Source organism: Penicillium pulvis (assembly GCF_028828015.1).
Source record: "Penicillium pulvis strain IBT 33274 chromosome Unknown contig_7_segment1_segment0, whole genome shotgun sequence".
In the NCBI taxonomy this organism is placed as follows: domain Eukaryota; kingdom Fungi; phylum Ascomycota; class Eurotiomycetes; order Eurotiales; family Aspergillaceae; genus Penicillium; species Penicillium pulvis.
In genome coordinates, this window is record NW_026643079.1 from 252,075 (window position 1) to 270,854 (window position 18,780).

Consider the following 18,780-nt stretch of genomic DNA (forward strand, 5'->3'; position numbering starts at 1 on the left):
CCATCATGTAGGGGGGAACAGCATTAAATACAGCCTGCCATCCAGAACTCGATCATAAACCGCAATTCTACTATCAACCCAATCTATCAAGACCTAACATCACCCTAAAACAAACAATATGTCATACAGCGACTTAAAAGGAAAAACGTTCGTCATCACCGGCGCAGCAGCCGGGCAAGGACGCGCCACTGCCCTCCTTCTCGCCCGCCAAGGTGCCAACCTGGGACTCCTCGACCTGCGATTCCCACAGGAGGTGCTCGACGAAGTGACTCGACTAGGCGTTGAGGCACTGGGCTTCCAAGTCGATGTGTCAGATTCTACCACTGTCGAGGCCGCTGTGAAGGCGACAGCGGAAAAATTCAACGGCATCGATGGCGCGGCCAACCTAGCCGGGTGGATTGGCACACAGGGATGGTCAGGAAAGGCCTATGCCCTTGACACCATAACAGACGAGGACTGGGATGCCATGATGCATGTCAATCTGACTGGCATTAAGAATAGTCTCAAGGCAGAGTTACGTCACATCAAGGATGGGGGAAGTATTGTGAATGTCGCTAGCATTGCAGGTCAGAGAGGAACCCCCTGGAATGCGCCATACGGAACGGCAAAATGGGGTGTGATCTCTTTGACAAAGTGCGCTGCACAGGAGGCAGGAACACGCAATATTAGAGTTAATGCTGTCGCGCCGTAAGTGCACCTTGCCTATTATCTGGGGTGATATAACTGACATGAATCCAGGGGCGTGGTTGATACCGCGCTGATGGCGGCCTTAGGACCTGTTCAGCAGGTCAATGACCGACTCATCACACGAACAGCCCTCAAGCGAGTCGCCCAGCCAGAGGAAGTTGCCAGGACTATCCTGTTCCTCCTTAGCAACGTGTCTAGCTATGTGACGTCGAGTGTATGTCTCCTTTCCTGTTCCACTTGGCATCTACTAACGAGTCCTAGGTGATCAACGTCGATGGTGGTTACCAGTAATCTTTTAAATTATTGATGAATAGATATAAGATTGATCTGTGTACATATTATGGACCAAATGACATTTTACAATCCTATTAGCCGTATTTCAAATCAAGTACAATATTCAACATCTCCCCTAATAAATCAATCACAGATTGTGTGTTTCAATTCAGTTGACTACTGTCTCTAGCTTTTTTTTTAAAAAAAATGGTGGTTGCATTCTACAGCGCCCATTCACTATGGTAGAAGGGCCACATTCATATTGATCACGCAGTGCATTATAAATTCTCGGCACTGGGAAACCCAAATAAATCCATCCCATTATAGCCCCCAACACCCACAGGAGGTGAAAAGTCCATGGCAAACCCATCTGGCACTGGGTCCAAATACATCATTCCATCTGCCAAATCGAGGCTGAATGGAAGGCTCCCCCCAAAAGAGCTAAGGAGGTCATTGGCCCTGTGTATGTCACTATCCGTCTGGAATTCTGTCGCGATTTCATTCTCCCCAAATAATTCTTTTTCCTGTAGGGTTTCCTTTCCATCTGCACCTTTAGCCTGATTGATTGCGAGTTCCTCATATCCGCACGACTCAACAATCTCCGTCAGAATTTTCAAGTTCCGCCCAATAACTGTAAATGTGCTAGATAATTCCTCTAGGATGCTAAAACAGACCCGCAGCCATTTTCGCTCCTCGTCTCTTTTATTATCGCCCTTTTCTGTGGAAATCTCCGAAATTAAACTCAGTGCTGCTGTAAGCACCATATGGCATACGGTCGAGAAGATCTTTTTCGTCCCGTAATTGTTCTTGAATGCCAGTAGAAGCTTGGAAATGCGGATCGCATTTTCAGTACACAGCCGACGTGCAAGGGTAGATGGAGAATGATCTGTACTCCTCGACTGGTCGTCTCTGGGTTTGTACACGGCAAATGGGCGATGTAGAACAATAATCACGGATAAAAATTGCATATGGAGTGCGCATATCCCTGGGATGGCCTGTGCATTCCATTGTAGGTGTGTTGGGAGATGTTCCAACCATTCAAAGAGACGGTTGCTCGTGGCGGTTAACCAGTTTGAATCTGCCTTTTTGTGGGGAAATTTGTTAAATGTGGTGATTATCTCGTCTAAAACACTCGCCAGATCGACCCAAGCGTCGAGGGTTTCCCACTGCGGGCCGACAGTCTCTAGAGACGGTCGTGGGATCGCGATATCTTGAAGTTTTACAGCAGACGGCCTGCCTTGGTATATACAATACAACCTGCAAAACTATTAGTCTGCATATTTCAAAGGAATGAGGTCATAGAGGCATACTTATCAGACACGTAACAACCCCAAAGTGTGGCATGGCGAGCCTTTCTTTCGCTGGATGTGAGGAAGCCAGCACGGATGAGATCCTGGCAATCCTGGTGCAACCCCAGATCAAATAGGAGACGATAAGCGATGCCTAATTGCAGTGAGCTAATGGGGGGTCAAATTGCTGAGGCGATCGTGGACACCGTACCTGGATACAACCAACAAGCACGATCGTTCCCCCAGCTCCCCTGGTAGTGACCAAAAAGGCACAAGGCCTGGATAGTAGCAATATTTGGGTTCTCCAGCTCCCCAAGGAGTTCCACCTTGGCCCTTTGTAGATAAATATTATCGAGGCTCTTTACCCGTGGGTCATCGCTCAGTCGAATACCTCGGAGAAGAATGCAGTTGAGAAGAAATGTAGAATAATAAGATGATCTCCGGCCTTGTTGGTAGTGCTTCATGAATGTTTCGTGCTCAATAATGAGCGTTGCGGGGTTCTGATACGTAAAATATAAATCTAAGAGTTGTGACTTAATGCTCTCCGAGTCCGCCAGAGTTTCTAGACTGCTGTCTCTAGGAACGGGCAATTCTGAACATGGAGAAGGAGGGGGCGGGAAACGAGCGACGACCTGGAGATTAGAGGTGTATCCAAAATAATGAAACTGTCCTGTTTCGTCCGAGGCAACGTAGTCGACAGAGGACTCCGTCTCTGCGGGTGAGTAAGCCGCGTCGCGGGCTAGCTTTCTCTGAGCCAATCCAAAATCTCGACTGATGGATCTCTTATTCAGAACGAGCCTAATCATCGAGCTTCTGTTGTAAGGTGATGAGCCTGCTTCAGAACCAAATGCTGAGCCAGTACTTGGGCGGGTAGGGTCTCTGGTGTACATAAGACCAGGATCGAAGTAGTCCAAATTGACACGAGAGTCTTGTATTTTCTCCCACATCTGACTCCATGCTTTCTTTTGCTGCTCTTCCAGTGCGGCGATGCGATTTTGAAATTGACTCAGATATGCTTTGGTCGGTTGCCTACATTGGAGGCAGTGTTATCTTGCTGCGTTTCCAATACTTTATGGACGTGCTGTTTCTCCCATACCTTTTTCGGCCATCGTCGGAGCGGAAAATACACGTTCTTTCAGCCTGCAGACATTGGAGGCAGGAGTCATGAAGGTTGGTATATTGCCTATCGCACTAGAAGTCAACTGTCAGCGGGCCATTTCAATTACATGCGATTCGATTCAATGCCCTTGCCCTTGTTTTCTTCTCTTGACAAGGTACGCAAGCCACAGATGCCCGTTGCAGAGACTCAGATATCTTTCTCTTTCGTTTGACGGGGCCTATACCATGCATACGTTGCTCTCGGATGATTGGAGAGGGGTCGTTCAGACATTTTCCTTCCATTGTAGTATTGCTGCAGGTTGTGAAGATCTTAAGATCTGGGGTTGTGGGGTAGCTAAGTTGTAGGCAACGATCGTGTAAAACGCGGGGAAGAACCACGTACACGCTTTTCGGGAACTAACCGAACGCCGCCCAGATCTGCGGCAGAACTTTTCCAACAATAATTCGGTATTTTATTGTGATTGAAGGACTTCTCAAGTACCTCCTTAAGGTCCGACAAATCAATCATCTCGCTATGGGAAGCACCAGAATATGTATTAGATTCGGTAAACAGATATCATTTGCAGTATGTTTATCTGACTACGAGTATAAATTTGAATTCACTGACAAGACTTTCGTATAGATAAATGCAGGAATCAATATATGAACAACAAACTGATTCTGTAATTCTAGACATCAATGACTCCCATTCGCTTTCGTGGTGGGATCCCTCTGAAAGGTCTTTTGTCCATCAATCGGGGCCAAGAGCGACCTAGGCAACATTAGTTGATCAATGCCGCTGAATGTAAGGTACAATCAGCTGTATTGTTGGGGGCTGGAGAGAAGAACAGGAGAAGAGGGAGAAGCCCCGGTCTATCTACAAGACAGCAGCCACATGACCGATGACAGATACGGTTGCGTCAACCTTACTTGACTTGATACTCGTCCATTACAACAAATATTCGTGAGGAATATAGTGCACATAGCCTGTGTTCATATGCATGCTCGCTGCTTGCCGTATTTCACCTGACACTAGCGATCACCTCGACTCTTTTGATTCGTGGAATCTGCGTCTCGGGTAGTTCAACATCGTCAGATATCGCAGGAGTGAATTATCTTTGGCGTCCTGTTTGCGTTCATCTTGCCGCTATTACTTCTGCATGTCCCGTTCTTTTCGACTTCGTCCTTGGCCACGCCATCCACGACAAACACGGTTTAGGTGTTCACTCGCCGTCAATTCGGTCTCCTCCTCGAACCAATTACCCACGTTGAGTGCTTTGTCGATCGCTCGAACGGTGAGCTTGATAAACAATTTGTCTCAATTCTCTTGACCTAGGCTATTTCCGAAAGCTTGCCCTACTTTTACCATTATTGTAGTCATGGTGGGTGATTAAGGGGTCTTTATGTCTTTCGAACGCAGTCTGAAATTCCCAAACGATACAGTCCTGATATGCTGCAGTTTAACTGAAATTAGGGCTCTCTAATTGTTTTTCAAGAAATCTAGATATACCACACTGATTTCAAGAAACCTAAAAGCTGAACAATCCACTCCGTCTCTTCCCAAACGGATAGGTCAACAGAGCTGCGATGAACAGTCCCACGGTGATGCCAATTGATACCTCCACCATTCCAAATCCCAGATCCGCCGTGTAGAGCTGGGAAGATTCCACGGAGTAAAATGTGTAGCTAGTATGGTTTATAGCACTGGATACATTATCCCGGGTCTCGTCAGCAGATTTGATGCCACTGATGATAGGTCCCGATGCCGCCAGGCCCGACGGCACTAGAACGAAAATTCCCGGTAATATAGATGTTGCTGCATGGCCATGCCATAGGCGGCTATAAAGATTGCCCATCATGCCAATAGTGAATGCACCGACGGTGTTGGCGACTTGGGAGCTGGTACCGATGCGCTGAGTCACAAAATAGGTGACAATATAGCCAGATTCTGCGATGAGTAACATGACTGGTGCTTGTTTCCACCGGCCCTGGTTGATTACCAACAAACATAATACGAATGCCGCCACGAACGGAAATCGCTGTACGTATTCGTTACCCCATGCTCCAGTACTTGGACAAGTCAAATCAGACGTGGCGTTGGGGTCGATCAGTCCATAAATTGTTGTGCCGACGGTAATCCCGTAGCCAAGGAAAAGTGAGTATATGAAAGCGTATACCATACGGATCGATCCAGCCACAAGCTGATGTGATTGGAGCTCCAGGCTACTGCTGAGCACAGTATATCCCGGGAGAATCAGGGCAATAGACGATTGGGCAACAGCAGAAAAGCAGAACAGACGCTCGCGGTTTCCACTAGATGTGGTCCAGTCGATACTTCCTAAACCTCTTGCGATGAATGACGTCAAAACAGAAGCGGTCACTTCAAAGACATTGGAATATAGCACAGATCGCGGAGAGAGAACATGTTGTAGGATGCCAAGGAGGGCGCCGTTGAAGAAGATAATCGGCATGTCGATGGGACGGGCGTTGAATGCGAAGGGGCCAACCATTGCGGAAGCTAATCCATAGACCATCACGATAATCCATTTGTTATACCGAGATTTCCTATTCATGATCTCTTCAAGCTCGCCAGTCGCCTCTTCCACCCCCATCACATCGTGAACCACGTTTTTGTATACATCGTGGGTGTCGGCTAGAAGTCCGAGATCAATACCTTGAGCCACACGCACCAACTTCACCTCCGTCGTCCGCGTTGTTGGATCATCGAAGGACATGATCATACAGCCCGGCACGTAGAGAAATTGACTATCCACATCGAGAACAAACGCAGTCTTCTGCATGTGCTCTTCTAACCGATGCATTGGAGCCCCAAACATCATGAAAGCCTTGCAGAGTTGAATAATATACCTCTGGCGGGAGATGATATCGGCAATATGAATTGTCACGCGAATCTCGTCCTCTAACCGCATATGGCGGCCAAATCTATGTGCCCGTCTGGGGGTAGCACTGAGCATCTCTCTGGATGCCATGGGGCTGTTCCAACCTGAAGCGCCTGCACTATTGGTCGTCATATCCATAGGCATATTCTGTGGCTTCTCGTACCATTTTGGCATTTTCTTTCTGCTTGACCTGCTTCCACCGAAGGGGGTACTGGGTGTCCCTACTGCCGGTAAAACATTGCTGTGCGGCCGTGTATCGCGGGTCGGTGGATCCAAGCCTCCATAGAGTTTGAGCAATTGAGCCAGAACTCCTCCCTCGCTTTCACGACGCTGTGTCACAGGTTCTGGCATTGCATTTGCCTGTGAGCGAGCTGTGCGGTGTTCATCAGATTGATCGTAAACCAATCCCCGAACCAATTGATGCGCCTGTAAACTAGCAGAGAGATCTTCACTCTCAGGCTCACTCTGATTTGATGCGCCATGATAACCTGGGGACGGCTTGTACAGGCGGGCAATCAGGCAGCTAATTTTCCTTAATATTGAGTGCCCACTGTTCTTCTGCAAGTGATGCGCTGAGGGATTCGGCTGGATGGTATGTTCTGGCTCCGGAGAGGACTTCTCCCACTGGCCCAGAGTATTTTCACTCTGCGAACTCTCATCATTGAACGGCATATGACCAGTAGAGGGAGGCTCGGGAATATTGGGTGATTGATAATCGTATGATGACTGACCAACCTGCGGAGCTGTATCTGTGTTGGCGTTTGGTTTCATTGATTCTGATCCAAAATGTACCCGGGGGAGCCGTGATCGCGATGTACCACGCGGGCTTCTGCCTTGCCAAGCAATATCCGACTGTTCATCATGTCTGTTGGCACGCTCGGAGTCTGGTATTTCGACGCTCCGGTAGCTAACTCGTGAGCTCTGGCTATCCAAGCTCCCACGTCTAGTGGGAGACATTGGTCTGGAGGCTGGCTTGAAAAATGAAATTTCAAATTGCGAAACTGATCGCAGCAGATCGCCAAACTTGATTATTTGGATTGAGTGATACTACCGAAAAATAGGGATGCACATCCCCACAGTCAAATTGAAGGTCAGAGTCCAGATCATGTTGACCACAGATGTTTTCAGACCAAGTAAGCAGGGAGAATTAAAATAAGCGATATTTTTGCAGTACCAAGTAATGAAGCTTCTTGTAGCTAAATAAAGTTTGAATGCAGTCGCACGTCAAATCGCCGTGGTTGGCCTAGGGAACTCCTAGCAAGAAAGCTAACAAAACACTTGTCAGTCGTCATTAATCAAAAGCATTCCTTTCTGATCCCATTCGTGTAGTCACAGTTCATTTACGCCATTTTGTTTCCCAGAATTGAGGAGCTCACGCATTAGAATGAGCTCATTACAGTGTTGACGTCATACAAATGGGATTGAATTCAACAGAATATACCAATCTTCCAGTCCCAGCCCGACCGCTTTGTTCCGGATAAGCCGCAGAGACCTTGACTATCTGGAGTTGTGTCCACAATATCGCCATCGGCCTCGAGGCCTGACATTGGTGGGAGACAAGTTCTCGATCCGAAGATTGTGACCCACCTTAATCATGCCGACCAATTAAAAAGTCTTGGCTATGTAAAGCTGGGGGCCATATTGTGGGTACGGATCTGAAGGAATCGATGCAGTGTTTCCCTAAAGCCCTGATTGATTGCAGATCACATCAACAGGACCTGTGTAGCTAAAAACCAGCATTTTACACGATCTTACCAGCGATTATGCATAATTGCGCTGTAGCTAAGCTCAATGCCCTATACTTTTCTCCTTTCCCAGCCTAATTCCCATTGTCAGAACCTGGAGATAAGGTGCCACAAAGTCCATGTAAATCAGCGCTTTCTTCCTCTTGTTTTCCATACCACCATAACACCATCGGACTTTCTGTCTGTTCGTTGTTCCTTGTACTGGTAGTCCTACAGCGTGTGCATTTCTCTCTCCCTTTAACACTCGACCAGCGCCAAGCGCTGACATCCTTGTCATATCTTCCAGTCCTACGCATCGATGATCAACAAATCTTCTTGCATAATCTCGTATTACTATCATCAATATAGTAGCAGATTCTGTCTTGATTGTCTCATGGTGAAATAACGAGAAGTGTAGGAGGCCCTTCGGTCGGAAGATAGAGTCATCACGTCGTCCATCGCGTAGTCAAGAAGTAAAATAGTATAAAACTTCTCGAGGTGCATCTGTATCGTAGGTCGGTGACCTTGCACTCTCTATCTCTCCCCACTATGATGGTTAGATCAGATCTTAATACGGTGAAGCTGAACTTAATCTGCAATGAAATTCTCAAATCCACCATATCAGAATCACATTGTATGTGATTCTTTTAGCCGAGAATCATGGCTGGATGGTCAAACGAGTTTGGTATGTGAAGTTTAGCCAGTCTGAGAGAGGATGGTGCTTCTGCTTACGCGATCACATAACATTCTCCAGAGTTATAGACTATTTGTTTACTTAACCCCGCGCTTAGTGTATATTGACTTGTTAATACTGTTTGTCGTCCAGAACTACCAGACCTGATCACCTTCCAAGTTCAACTTTCCATCTGCCAATGGAATATATTAATTGTTTTGAAATATAGCGCACCAATATAAAGGACACACATTTTGCTGAGTACAGAATGTTACATCCCGAAGTTCTGCCGGGCATTGACCCCATTCACCCGCGACCGGGGAACCCCTCCGACGCCAAGCACCTCCGCACTGGAGATGCAAGTGGCGACATGACCTCGTGTTTGATCTGGATCAGTCTTGGCCAGGTATGGATTCTCCATATATATTCGAAATTTTCCAAGATTGTTACTCGACATCGGAGAACTCGCGCTGAGCGGCCGTCAGAAAAATACCATATTCATCATGGCATCAACATGTGTAGTGCAGGAACAGACAAACGAGGCGGATCACATTACCCTCGAGGCGCTGCCACGGAGCGAGCAGCTTACAATAGATTCCTCAGATGATCCACCGGGCGCGTTTCCAGCTTTGGAGAAATGGAACTCTCCACGGATCAATATTTATCGATCTTTTTCGACATTTTGGAGTTTTCTAGTGATGGGTGCTAATGATGCTGCGTACGGTGTAAGTTTAAAGAAATGAAATCCACGGCCAAAGATAAATCCATTCTAACTAAGCCAGGCATTGATTCCATATGTGAGATTAAATCCTCAAGGTCGCAGCTCAGACTCGTGCTGATTATCCACAGCTCGAGACATATTATAATCTAAGCTACACAGTAGTGTCGCTTGTTTTCCTGTCGCCGCTAGTCGGCTATACACTTGCTGCTTTTCTCAACCAGCGCATCCATACTTCTCTCGGTCGTCGTGGCCCAGCAATCATTGGACCGGGGTGTCACCTCCTGGCTTATATCATTAACTGTGTGCATCCGCCGTACCCTGTCCTGGTTATCTCGTTCATATTTGCTGGGTTTGGAAACGGCATTCAAGATGCAGCATGGAATGCATGGATTGGAAATATGGCCAATGCGAACGAACTTCTAGGAATCCTTCATGGGATCTATGGCGTCGGTGCTGTTTTAAGTCCATTGGCAGCGACTTCGATGATTACAGAAGCCCATTTGTCATGGTTCTACTTCTATTACATCATGGTAAGTTCGAATTCTCTTTGGCTGTGAATATTCATGCATTGATTCCCCTCAGGTAGGTTGTGCAGTCATCGAAGTCGTGGCGTGCGGAATGTGCTTCTGGAAATCTACCGGTGCAGAATTCCGAGCTACGAACGGACATGCACTTGGTGATAATAAGGGTGGCTTGAGGAGTGCGCTTTTCCGAAAGCCTTCTGCACGAGTCACTTGGCTATGTTCTTTGTTCTTGCTCGGCTATGTTGGCGTCGAAGTTGCATTGGGTGGCTGGATCGTCACATTTATGATCCGTGTTCGACATGGCAGCGCTTTTGCCAGTGGTATGACGGCGACCGGATTTTGGCTGGGAATAACCGTGGGTCGGATTGTCTTGGGATTTGTAACTCCGAGACTGGGCGAGAAGTTGGCGATCGCGGTGAGATTAAACCTCGTTTTGAACCAATCCATATATTAGACCATATCTGACGTGAGCTTAGGGTTATATTATCTCCTCGATCGCATTCAGCCTAGTTCTGTGGCTTGTGCCTCAATTCTATGCATCAGCTGTGGCGGTTTCAATGCAGGGCTTCTTTCTCGGTCCACTGTTCCCAGGTGCTATCATCATGATGACCAAGCTGCTTCCTCAGCACTTACATGTCAGTTCGATTGGTTTTGCAGCGGCCTTTGGAGGATCTGGAGCCGCCATCCTCCCCTTTGCGGTGGGCGCACTGGCCCAGGCCAAGGGCGTGAGTGTCCTCCAGCCGTTCATTATCGCTCTGTCAGGAGCAATTTTTCTGGCCTGGCTTGGACTACCGCGGGTTTCGAAACAAAACACACAATGATTCTCACGAGGTCGAGAAAGTGACAAGCTCGTGTCTTTTCACAAGGAAAGGATTATTTGACATGTGAACATGTGAAATCGGGATCGATCTCTTATCTGATCCGATCGGCGAGCCGCTTGCCCGATGACAGGGGTATGCATGTCCAAGGTGCCCAGATGGTTGTCTTATTTCATACTCCTCTGTTGTATAAGACCAACGCAGTCGAATATTTTAGCATGATGTTCTTGTTTATATCGATTTCTTTCTCACAAATTCCAAGGTTGCGGTGTTTAGCCGGGGCCGAGCCGGTTGGTACGAAGTGTGGGAAACGTACGTGACAAACCAATTGGACAAGGCAAGAATATATGCGGTAACCGCAGCGGTTACTCTGCCCTTATATACCGAGGTAAATTTATGTTGTGGCGTCCCTCCCAGAGGGGCTTAAACATGGCGCGACACCGGCCATAGCCGTAACTGATCGGGTGATGGTCCCCGCTACACTAACAACCGACTTCGGTGACGCCAACGTAAGCTGACCCCGGGATGGACCCAGCCGACACCCACTCGGCTTCCCCCACAAAATACCTAAACAGGGCGACGATGAGAGTAAATAGGCATTGACTATTTGGACAATTATAAAATATGAGTAACTTTTGATTTAAATGTTCAATCAGCTCACAGGACCCAACTGAATACATAGAGTCGGCAGGTCGGTGATCTTCGGCCAAGCCACTGATTGGTCAAATTTAAGCCGAGGCACTTACCGGATTGGGCCACCCTGGTCCCTCGGCCCTGCGTCGCTCTTCCAGTCCGCAATTCCCGGGGCCCCGTAGTTATAACCTCTTCCCCCAGATTTTTTCTTTTGTTCTATCCACCTCCTGTTTCTCCAATACTCCCCATATTCCTCACTATGCCGTCCCCACCACCTGACTGGGTCAAGGCTCTGAAGCCTTCGGGCCCGCAGGGTTCCGAGCTGCTCGCCGAAGAGCGGGCCCAATCCAACGTCGACGTCGAGAAACTGTCCGAGCTGCTCCACACCAAGGAAGCCTTGCAAAGGACACAAAAGATCTTGGCTATCGTACAGCCGGAGAAGGTCTTTGACAAATCCCAAAACCACTCTCTTGGTCGCGTGGAGCGTCTGCAGCGATCTTTGGCCAAGGCCAAGCGCTTGCAACAGCTGGCCGAACAGGAGAAATGGACCACGGAGGAGCTTCATACCGCCAATGATCTCATTGGTGAGCCCACACCATATGGCCTCCATGCGACCATGTTCCTGGTATGTTCTGAATCCTCTAAAACTCAGAATATGGCTAACTCGCGACTCGTCTAGGTGACCCTCCGCGAACAAGGTACCCCCGAGCAACACAAGCTTTTCCTCGAACGTGCCGAAAAATACGAGATCATCGGTTGCTATGCTCAGACAGAGTTGGGCCACGGATCTAACGTCCGTGGTCTTGAGACCACCGCCACCTGGAACCCCGATGATAAGACCTTCACCATCACCTCCCCAACCCTGACTGCCTCCAAGTGGTGGATTGGCTCCTTGGGCCGCACCGCCAACCATGCCGTCGTGATGGCACAGCTGTTCATTGGCGGAAAGAACTTCGGTCCTCACCCGTTCGTGGTACAAGTGCGTGATCTCAAAACTCACCAACCGCTGGAGAACGTGTACGTGGGCGACATCGGTCCCAAGTTCGGCTACAACACTATGGACAACGGCTTCCTGCTGTTCAACAACGTCAAGGTTCCCCACGTCAACATGCTGGCCCGCTTCTCAAGCATTGACAAGGAGACCAACAAATATGCCCGCCCTGCTGTGCCAAGTTTGGTATACGGCACCCTGACCTGGGTTCGCTCCAACATTGTTCTTCAAGCCGGTGGTGTCCTGGCCCGCGGTGTTACTATTGCGACACGGTACGCCGCTGTTCGCAGACAATTCCAGGACCGTGATGCAGAGCCCCACGCTGGTGAAAACCAAGTCCTCAACTACAAGATGGTGCAGATCCGTCTGTTGCCACTGTTGGCATCTATGTATGCTCTGCATTTCACTGGTCGTGGTATGATGCGTCTGTACCAGGAGAACCAAAAGCGCATGAAGGCAGCCGCTTCGCCGGGTCAGGATTCTCGTGGAGCTGGCCCTGAGGAGCTTCGGGCTGGTGCCGACCTGCTGGCAGATCTGCACGCCACTTCTTGCGGTCTGAAGGCTTTGGCCAGTACCACCGCCGGTGAAGGTCTTGAAGTGTGTCGTCGCGCATGTGGTGGTCACGGCTATAGCAGCTACAGTGGTATTGGGCCATGGTACTCTGACTACCTTCCCACTCTCACCTGGGAGGGTGACAACTACATGTTGACCCAACAGGTCGCTCGTTACGTAAGTATACTCTTCTCTCCAAACATTTAACAGGCCATCCAGACTAACATTAACATAGCTGCTTAAATCTGCCCGTGCCGGCCTATCTGGCAAGGCTGCTGATAATGATACTGCCCGCATTTTGCGCAACTACCTTGACCGTCGGGAAAAGGGTGCCTCTTTCGATGTGCTTGAGGAAGACGCCGATATCGTGGCTGCTTTCGCTTGGCGTACAGCCCACTTGACTTTCGAGGCTTTGAAACACCGTGATGCTGAGAAGCGTTCATGGAACAGCCTGTTGGTTGACTTCTGGCGCCTTTCGACCGCTCACTCTCAGTACCTTGTGGTGAAGAACTTCCACGATGCTGTTACCTCCCCTGAACTGTCCTCAGCCCTGGACCAAGACACCAAGTCTCTGATGCACTCTCTCTTCCGTCTCTTCGCTCTCCACACCCTTGAGCGCGAAGCCGCCGAATTCTTCTCTTCGGGCGCTGTCACCGTGCGACAGATCACTCTGACCCGCACAACAGCTGTAATGAAGCTATTAGACGAGGTCCGCCCACACGCTATTCGCTTGGTTGATGCTTGGGCCATTCCCGACTGGCAGCTGGACAGCAGTCTCGGTCGCTCTGACGGCAAGGTCTATGAAGATCTGTTCCGCCGCGCCAGCGAGGAGAACCCGGTCAACGACCTGGTGTTTGACCCATACCCGTGGAACAACAACGTTCTCAAGAACGAGCCGGCCAAGAGCAAGCTGTAAATTTTCATTTCTATTCCCTGATGTTCTATTTTAGTATCTATTGCGTTTTGTTTAATGGCTCGGATAGACTAGAGATAAGTAGATCTCATAGAACCGATTGATGATACAGTCAAATTTCATTCCACCCTTCTGTTCGCGGCCTAAATTGACGGGTTCATGCACTTGGGCGTGTTCCTGTGCCTCCTTTGGCCAATCATGCTTCGAGAAAACATGGCGAGATTTCAAGAATATACGTAACTCAAAATGAAGTTGAGCGATTATTATTTGCCACGGAAGGAAACGTGAACAAAATGACTGCATTTGTCTAACCATGTTCAATATCGGCTGACGGGGTGGCCCATAACCGGGTTGTACGCTGTTTGGAATTGACCAGCTTCACAGACTCGACATCTATATGTGGAGACAGTGCTGCTACCCGCTCTAGATGCGTTCGGTCAAGCATATCCCGTGCCTAGTCGAGGATACACCGCGTCTGGTCCACGACATACTGATTCTTTGCAAGAACCATCTATAGATTAAATTATCCTATTACTCATGACCTTCTCTACTTCCTTGCTCTTCTCTTATCATAACCTTATACGTTTCTCCTACTGCCTAGAAGATCCACCATTCACCTAGAAGTATTCAAAGAGGAGCCTCTAGCCTAACTAGATGAGACCAAGCTAACGAAGATGTATTTGATTACAGACTCTCCCTCGGCCTTGCCAACAAGCATTTGGACGCAATGTCTGACTCTCTAGGTGATTTTGGCAGGTATATTACATTTAAAATATTCCTATGAGGCTAACGCAAGACTAGAGACGAATACCGACTTTAAACCTCCGGCCTCAACCATTAATGGTACCAATCTGCCTCCTGACTTTTAGGCCAACAACGCTCAGGATCCAACCACAGCGTTGGTTCGGTTTCCAAAATGGAACAAGGTTGATGCCGCGATCAAGAAAGTGGGCACGCTGATGAATTCAATGCGTTACCTTCCACTTCTACGGGAACCTATAGTCAAATATAGGGAAAAGAGGTGCTGGGGTCGGTGGCCATGGACAGGCATGGTTTTTAGTGCCTTTTTCACCACGAAGAAATCAAATTACGAAGGGCTACTGGCCCAAGCGACGGGAGAATTACTCGATGGGGATGATGTATGTTCCCATTGCCAACAAGGAATGGGAATGATTGATGGATAATATTACTATTTCCTGGTGGGCCACCGCTCAGCCGCTCAGCCCTTCTCTACAATCTGTGGCGTCGATGACAGCTCCGATGGTCCCCATGCTGAGTCTAGCTCTGTGGGCCGAACCATGCTTGTTGTATGATATGCGGTAAATTGCTGTCCCGAGCCTTCCTGGAAGGAATTTGAATATATTATTCGTTCCTTCTGATCTGTCTGTGGAGCAGTATGACGGTGGATCCATGCAGTGATCTTTGAGCGATTCCAAACCAGAGCGATGATGGCAACGAAAGCGACAGCTGCGACTACAATGCCGACGATTGCACCGGTAGAAAGGCTGGTGCCAGAAGTCTTATCCGCAGTAGTTGGGGTTATAGAGGTGGCTGTCGCTGTAGATGAGGAAGAAGTGATTGTCGAGGTTATGGTCGCTTCTGCTGTGGATGAGCTACTGCTCGTAGAAGTCACCTAAGGGTTATGCATCTCAGATCAGACTCCACAGTAGCCTGATTATCAGAGCACTCACCGGAACGTATTCCAGTCCAAACGCGTTGACCGCATCGAAATCAGGTGTTAAAACGACCGTTGCAGTCCCCGTCTCACCGGTTGTGACAAAAACCGAGGTCGTGGTGACCTCTGCAGTATACGAGCTCGAAAACCTCTCTTCGCAGCTTAGGGTGAGTGAGCTGTATACCTTTGCACTGGATGCACATGTCATGGCACGCGCGCTAGTCACCTATCTGTCAGTCTTATGAGGGTACAGGATAGAATTGTAGGGACTAACGTTGGGCAGCAGACGGTTGTCGCATCGTCAAGACCATTTGCACAGGCGGAAGTATAGCCAGTCGGACAGGATGCGGCATAATATGGTACTGTCGGGTTATAGCCAGAGGGTGCGCACTCGGAGGTTGCCATCAGAGGGCCCAGGAGAAAGAAAACAGCACTGGTGGTGACGTAAATCTCCCAAAGATCAGTTGATGCTGGGCAGCTTGTTGGAGACCATGTTGAGGCCAATGTTTGTGTGGCCATTTCGTCGCGGCTTAAGAGAAGAAGGGGAAAATAATGAACGCGCCCGGAAGTGAGGAGAAGGAGGCGGTTGGTCCTCTTCTAAGCGCCAATGGCCTAGCCTTTTTGTGTTAGCGATCCCCTCGATGGTTGGCGCTGAAACTCCTTACCAGCATGGGAAACAATGACTCCACCTAATCCACTTAGACCTGACTTGGCCCGCATATCAGTTTCCCTGAACACCCCAGAGAGATTTGTATAGCAGATTTGTAGATGGTAAATCAAACCAGATTATCTCTAAGTTCAATAACATTCCTATCACTGTTCTGCTTGACAAAACAATTACGTCTCGGTCGGCAGAATATATATTTATGCGCTGGCCCCCACGCGGCTCCACTTTGGCCTACTTCACCGCATCGCGATTAAAGATATCGATCCATTATGTTGGCACTGATATATGAGGTAGATGAGTCGCAGTAACGAAGACCAGCATAATCAGGCCTAGACATTTCCATACAATCAGTATGAAGAGAAAAATAGCAGAGTAAAGCCCCGCTGATACTGGCCCGTGGGGGGCAGGTCACACTTCAGCCGCAATAAATCTAATTAAGGGAGTTTTTGTGAGATCGTCTGGCTGAAGGGAAGCTTTATATGTGAAATCGCACGACAGAAGTGTTTCAGATGTAGGGGAAGGGAAATGCCTCTCTTCGCCTGAAGCATTTGATTGTACCCTCAGTTCTTTGAGTAGATTGTTCCAGTGAAAGGGTTGGGGGCCAGGACCCACATCGCATGCAGACAGGAAAGGCATCAATGACTTATTTCGAGTACGACAGAATACCACTCTGGGTTTGAAGAGAAAAACAACCTTGGAAACCTATATCTTCGCGCAAATGCAGACTATGAGCCGTGTAAGGCTATGTTGAACCGCCCTTGTGCTGTTTCACTATAAGTCAGCGAGCATCATACTTCCTTGCTGCAATATGTGGCGTGTGTTTTCGCCAGTCTGCATGAGCATATAAATGTCTGTTCTGTCCGATAAAATGGAGAGAATTGCAGTTAGAAAAGAAGGGTGCACAGAATCCTAAACGAGGTTACTTATGTAACCAGCGTGAAATGTCTCAATGCAAATTAGTCTCTTTGGACAATCTAATTCGTCCTCGACCCTCTTCATCTTCATCTTCACAAATTCAACGCTCTTACTCTCTCCCCCTCTCTACCCTCAACCCATCTTGCCCATACACGCTATCTCCATGCATCTTCCAGCTTCTCATCTGCATGGCCTCTTTTTCCTCTTCGGACCCAAAACTCACTTTGATCTCCTCAATGTCTGAGTAGCATACCCCAACTTCTCAATTCTGCGCTATCAGACGTAAACACTGACACGAGATCAATAGCGAGAGACCAGTATCCGCTCAAATCGCCAACCGCCAAGCGAACTCACACCCCATCCCCCCGGTACCAACTGGGACTAGTATGCGAGAGACTGGACCATGGGCAAACTACATTCTGAGCACGCCGTGGTGGGTGCAAGTTAGAAGCAGACTTGCGAAGACAGATGCTGTGTTTGCGTCGCGCCTCCTGTCACCAAGGCAGGAGCTGAACCTACGGTCTGGCTGTCAAAACATGTGGACCGGTGAAAGTCTTTCACGGGAGATCGGTCTGGAGATATCCAATGTCGAAGCGGCCACTATCCAAGTGGTTAGAACCGTTCAGGTAGACGAGTGTACGCATTACCAGCAAAATGATGGACCATTCGCTCTCTGCGTGAAGGCTCCAGGATCCTCCGCTTGTGGCAATTGTCACTGGAAAGAAAAAATGAAGGATTGTTCGTTCTATGATGCGTCCGCCCCTCGTTCCGTTCGCTGCTGTCAGCCAGATTCCTCAACCACGCCAAGGGCAGATCTTGAAAAGATGCGGGAAGAGAACCATGACAACATTCGCCAGGAGCTCAAAGGCATCTCTCAGGAGCGAACAGTCCTGAAAGGAAAGATGAAACAACTCCAACTGATCATACGAGAAGCGCGACTCGCGTCCGCGAAGTTTGCCGAAATGGACTCTCAAAATTGCGATACTCTCTCAGTCCAGCAGGGGGTGCATCTTACCGACGAATACAACATATTCTTGCGTAATGAATTTGTGCGAGCGCAGCGGGCATTGATCGATCAGATCATGACAGATTTCGAGAAAATTATGACCAGAGATCTTTGTCTGCTGGATCGTATGGCGCTTCTTCTCAAGTCCTGGTCTAGATAATGATACGGGATTTTAGTGTATGGCCACTGTTCACCTTCGCGTCACAAGTCATTGCGTTCCGAGCAGGATTTTGTTCAACAGATGAAGTCTCACTTCGGGGATTTTAACACATCGCTATTCGATGGACCATATTCGAGCTTTGCCGAGTCTATGTACGGAGCATGGAATAGGAGATACAACTCTATCTTTATCCGAAATGCACGTTAACATTGCAAAAGTTGATTTGGATTACTCAAGCCCGTCTCGATAGGCCGATCAGTAGGATCAATCTCTATATGTTTATGTTTCCCACCTCCAAGGCCCGAGTCCAAAGCCATGGTAGTTGGACTAAATGGATACCAAACCAAGTTTGCCAAAGGAGGGGTCAACCGAACTAGTAATAGCCCGGCGGTGCAGCCCGTCAAATTAACCGAGGACCAGTGTAATTTTATTATTGCTTTCAATCAGGATGTTGCAGTTCCTTCAAGTACTGTCGTCTTTCACATAATCACTGGGATTACATGACGCGTTCATTGACCAGTCGGAGATCTCGGCATCAAGCCAGGTGCGCCATTTCCTTCA

General features: G+C 48.5%; 7 protein-coding genes across 7 annotated transcripts; 4 read left to right on the forward strand and 3 right to left on the reverse strand.

The window, feature by feature from the left end:
• Window positions 1-118: 118 nt before the first annotated feature.
• N7503_008029 (SDR family NAD(P)-dependent oxidoreductase) lies at window positions 119-978 on the forward strand (the record flags this gene model as incomplete). Its single annotated transcript, XM_057067576.1, has 3 exons — window positions 119-687; window positions 739-901; window positions 949-978. 3 exons carry the CDS (start codon window positions 119-121, stop codon window positions 976-978), a joined length of 762 nt encoding a protein of 253 aa, XP_056918431.1.
• A 260-nt stretch (window positions 979-1,238) lies between these two features.
• Window positions 1,239-3,055, reverse strand: N7503_008030 (fungal specific transcription factor domain-containing protein; the record flags this gene model as incomplete). Its single annotated transcript, XM_057067577.1, has 3 exons — window positions 1,239-2,217; window positions 2,271-2,403; window positions 2,461-3,055. The coding sequence occupies 3 exons, from the start codon at window positions 3,053-3,055 to the stop codon at window positions 1,239-1,241; spliced, it is 1,707 nt and encodes a 568-aa protein (XP_056918432.1).
• Window positions 3,056-4,876: 1,821 nt separating this feature from the next.
• N7503_008031 (threonine/serine exporter family protein) lies at window positions 4,877-7,018 on the reverse strand (the record flags this gene model as incomplete). The annotated part of the gene is made up of 1 exon (XM_057067578.1): window positions 4,877-7,018. The coding sequence occupies one exon, from the start codon at window positions 7,016-7,018 to the stop codon at window positions 4,877-4,879; it is 2,142 nt and encodes a 713-aa protein (XP_056918433.1).
• Window positions 7,019-9,147: 2,129 nt separating this feature from the next.
• Window positions 9,148-10,710, forward strand: N7503_008032 (Major facilitator superfamily domain general substrate transporter; the record flags this gene model as incomplete). Its single annotated transcript, XM_057067579.1, has 5 exons — window positions 9,148-9,369; window positions 9,427-9,441; window positions 9,494-9,895; window positions 9,948-10,304; window positions 10,366-10,710. The coding sequence occupies 5 exons, from the start codon at window positions 9,148-9,150 to the stop codon at window positions 10,708-10,710; spliced, it is 1,341 nt and encodes a 446-aa protein (XP_056918434.1).
• An 889-nt stretch (window positions 10,711-11,599) lies between these two features.
• On the forward strand, window positions 11,600-13,799 carry N7503_008033 (uncharacterized protein; the record flags this gene model as incomplete). Its single annotated transcript, XM_057067580.1, has 3 exons — window positions 11,600-11,965; window positions 12,020-13,060; window positions 13,119-13,799. The coding sequence occupies 3 exons, from the start codon at window positions 11,600-11,602 to the stop codon at window positions 13,797-13,799; spliced, it is 2,088 nt and encodes a 695-aa protein (XP_056918435.1).
• Window positions 13,800-15,015: 1,216 nt separating this feature from the next.
• N7503_008034 (uncharacterized protein) lies at window positions 15,016-15,990 on the reverse strand (the record flags this gene model as incomplete). The annotated part of the gene is made up of 3 exons (XM_057067581.1): window positions 15,016-15,429; window positions 15,488-15,689; window positions 15,746-15,990. The coding sequence occupies 3 exons, from the start codon at window positions 15,988-15,990 to the stop codon at window positions 15,016-15,018; spliced, it is 861 nt and encodes a 286-aa protein (XP_056918436.1).
• A 1,449-nt stretch (window positions 15,991-17,439) lies between these two features.
• N7503_008035 (DUF3716 domain-containing protein) lies at window positions 17,440-18,219 on the forward strand (the record flags this gene model as incomplete). Its single annotated transcript, XM_057067582.1, has 1 exon — window positions 17,440-18,219. One exon carries the CDS (start codon window positions 17,440-17,442, stop codon window positions 18,217-18,219), a length of 780 nt encoding a protein of 259 aa, XP_056918437.1.
• Window positions 18,220-18,780: the final 561 nt, after the last annotated feature.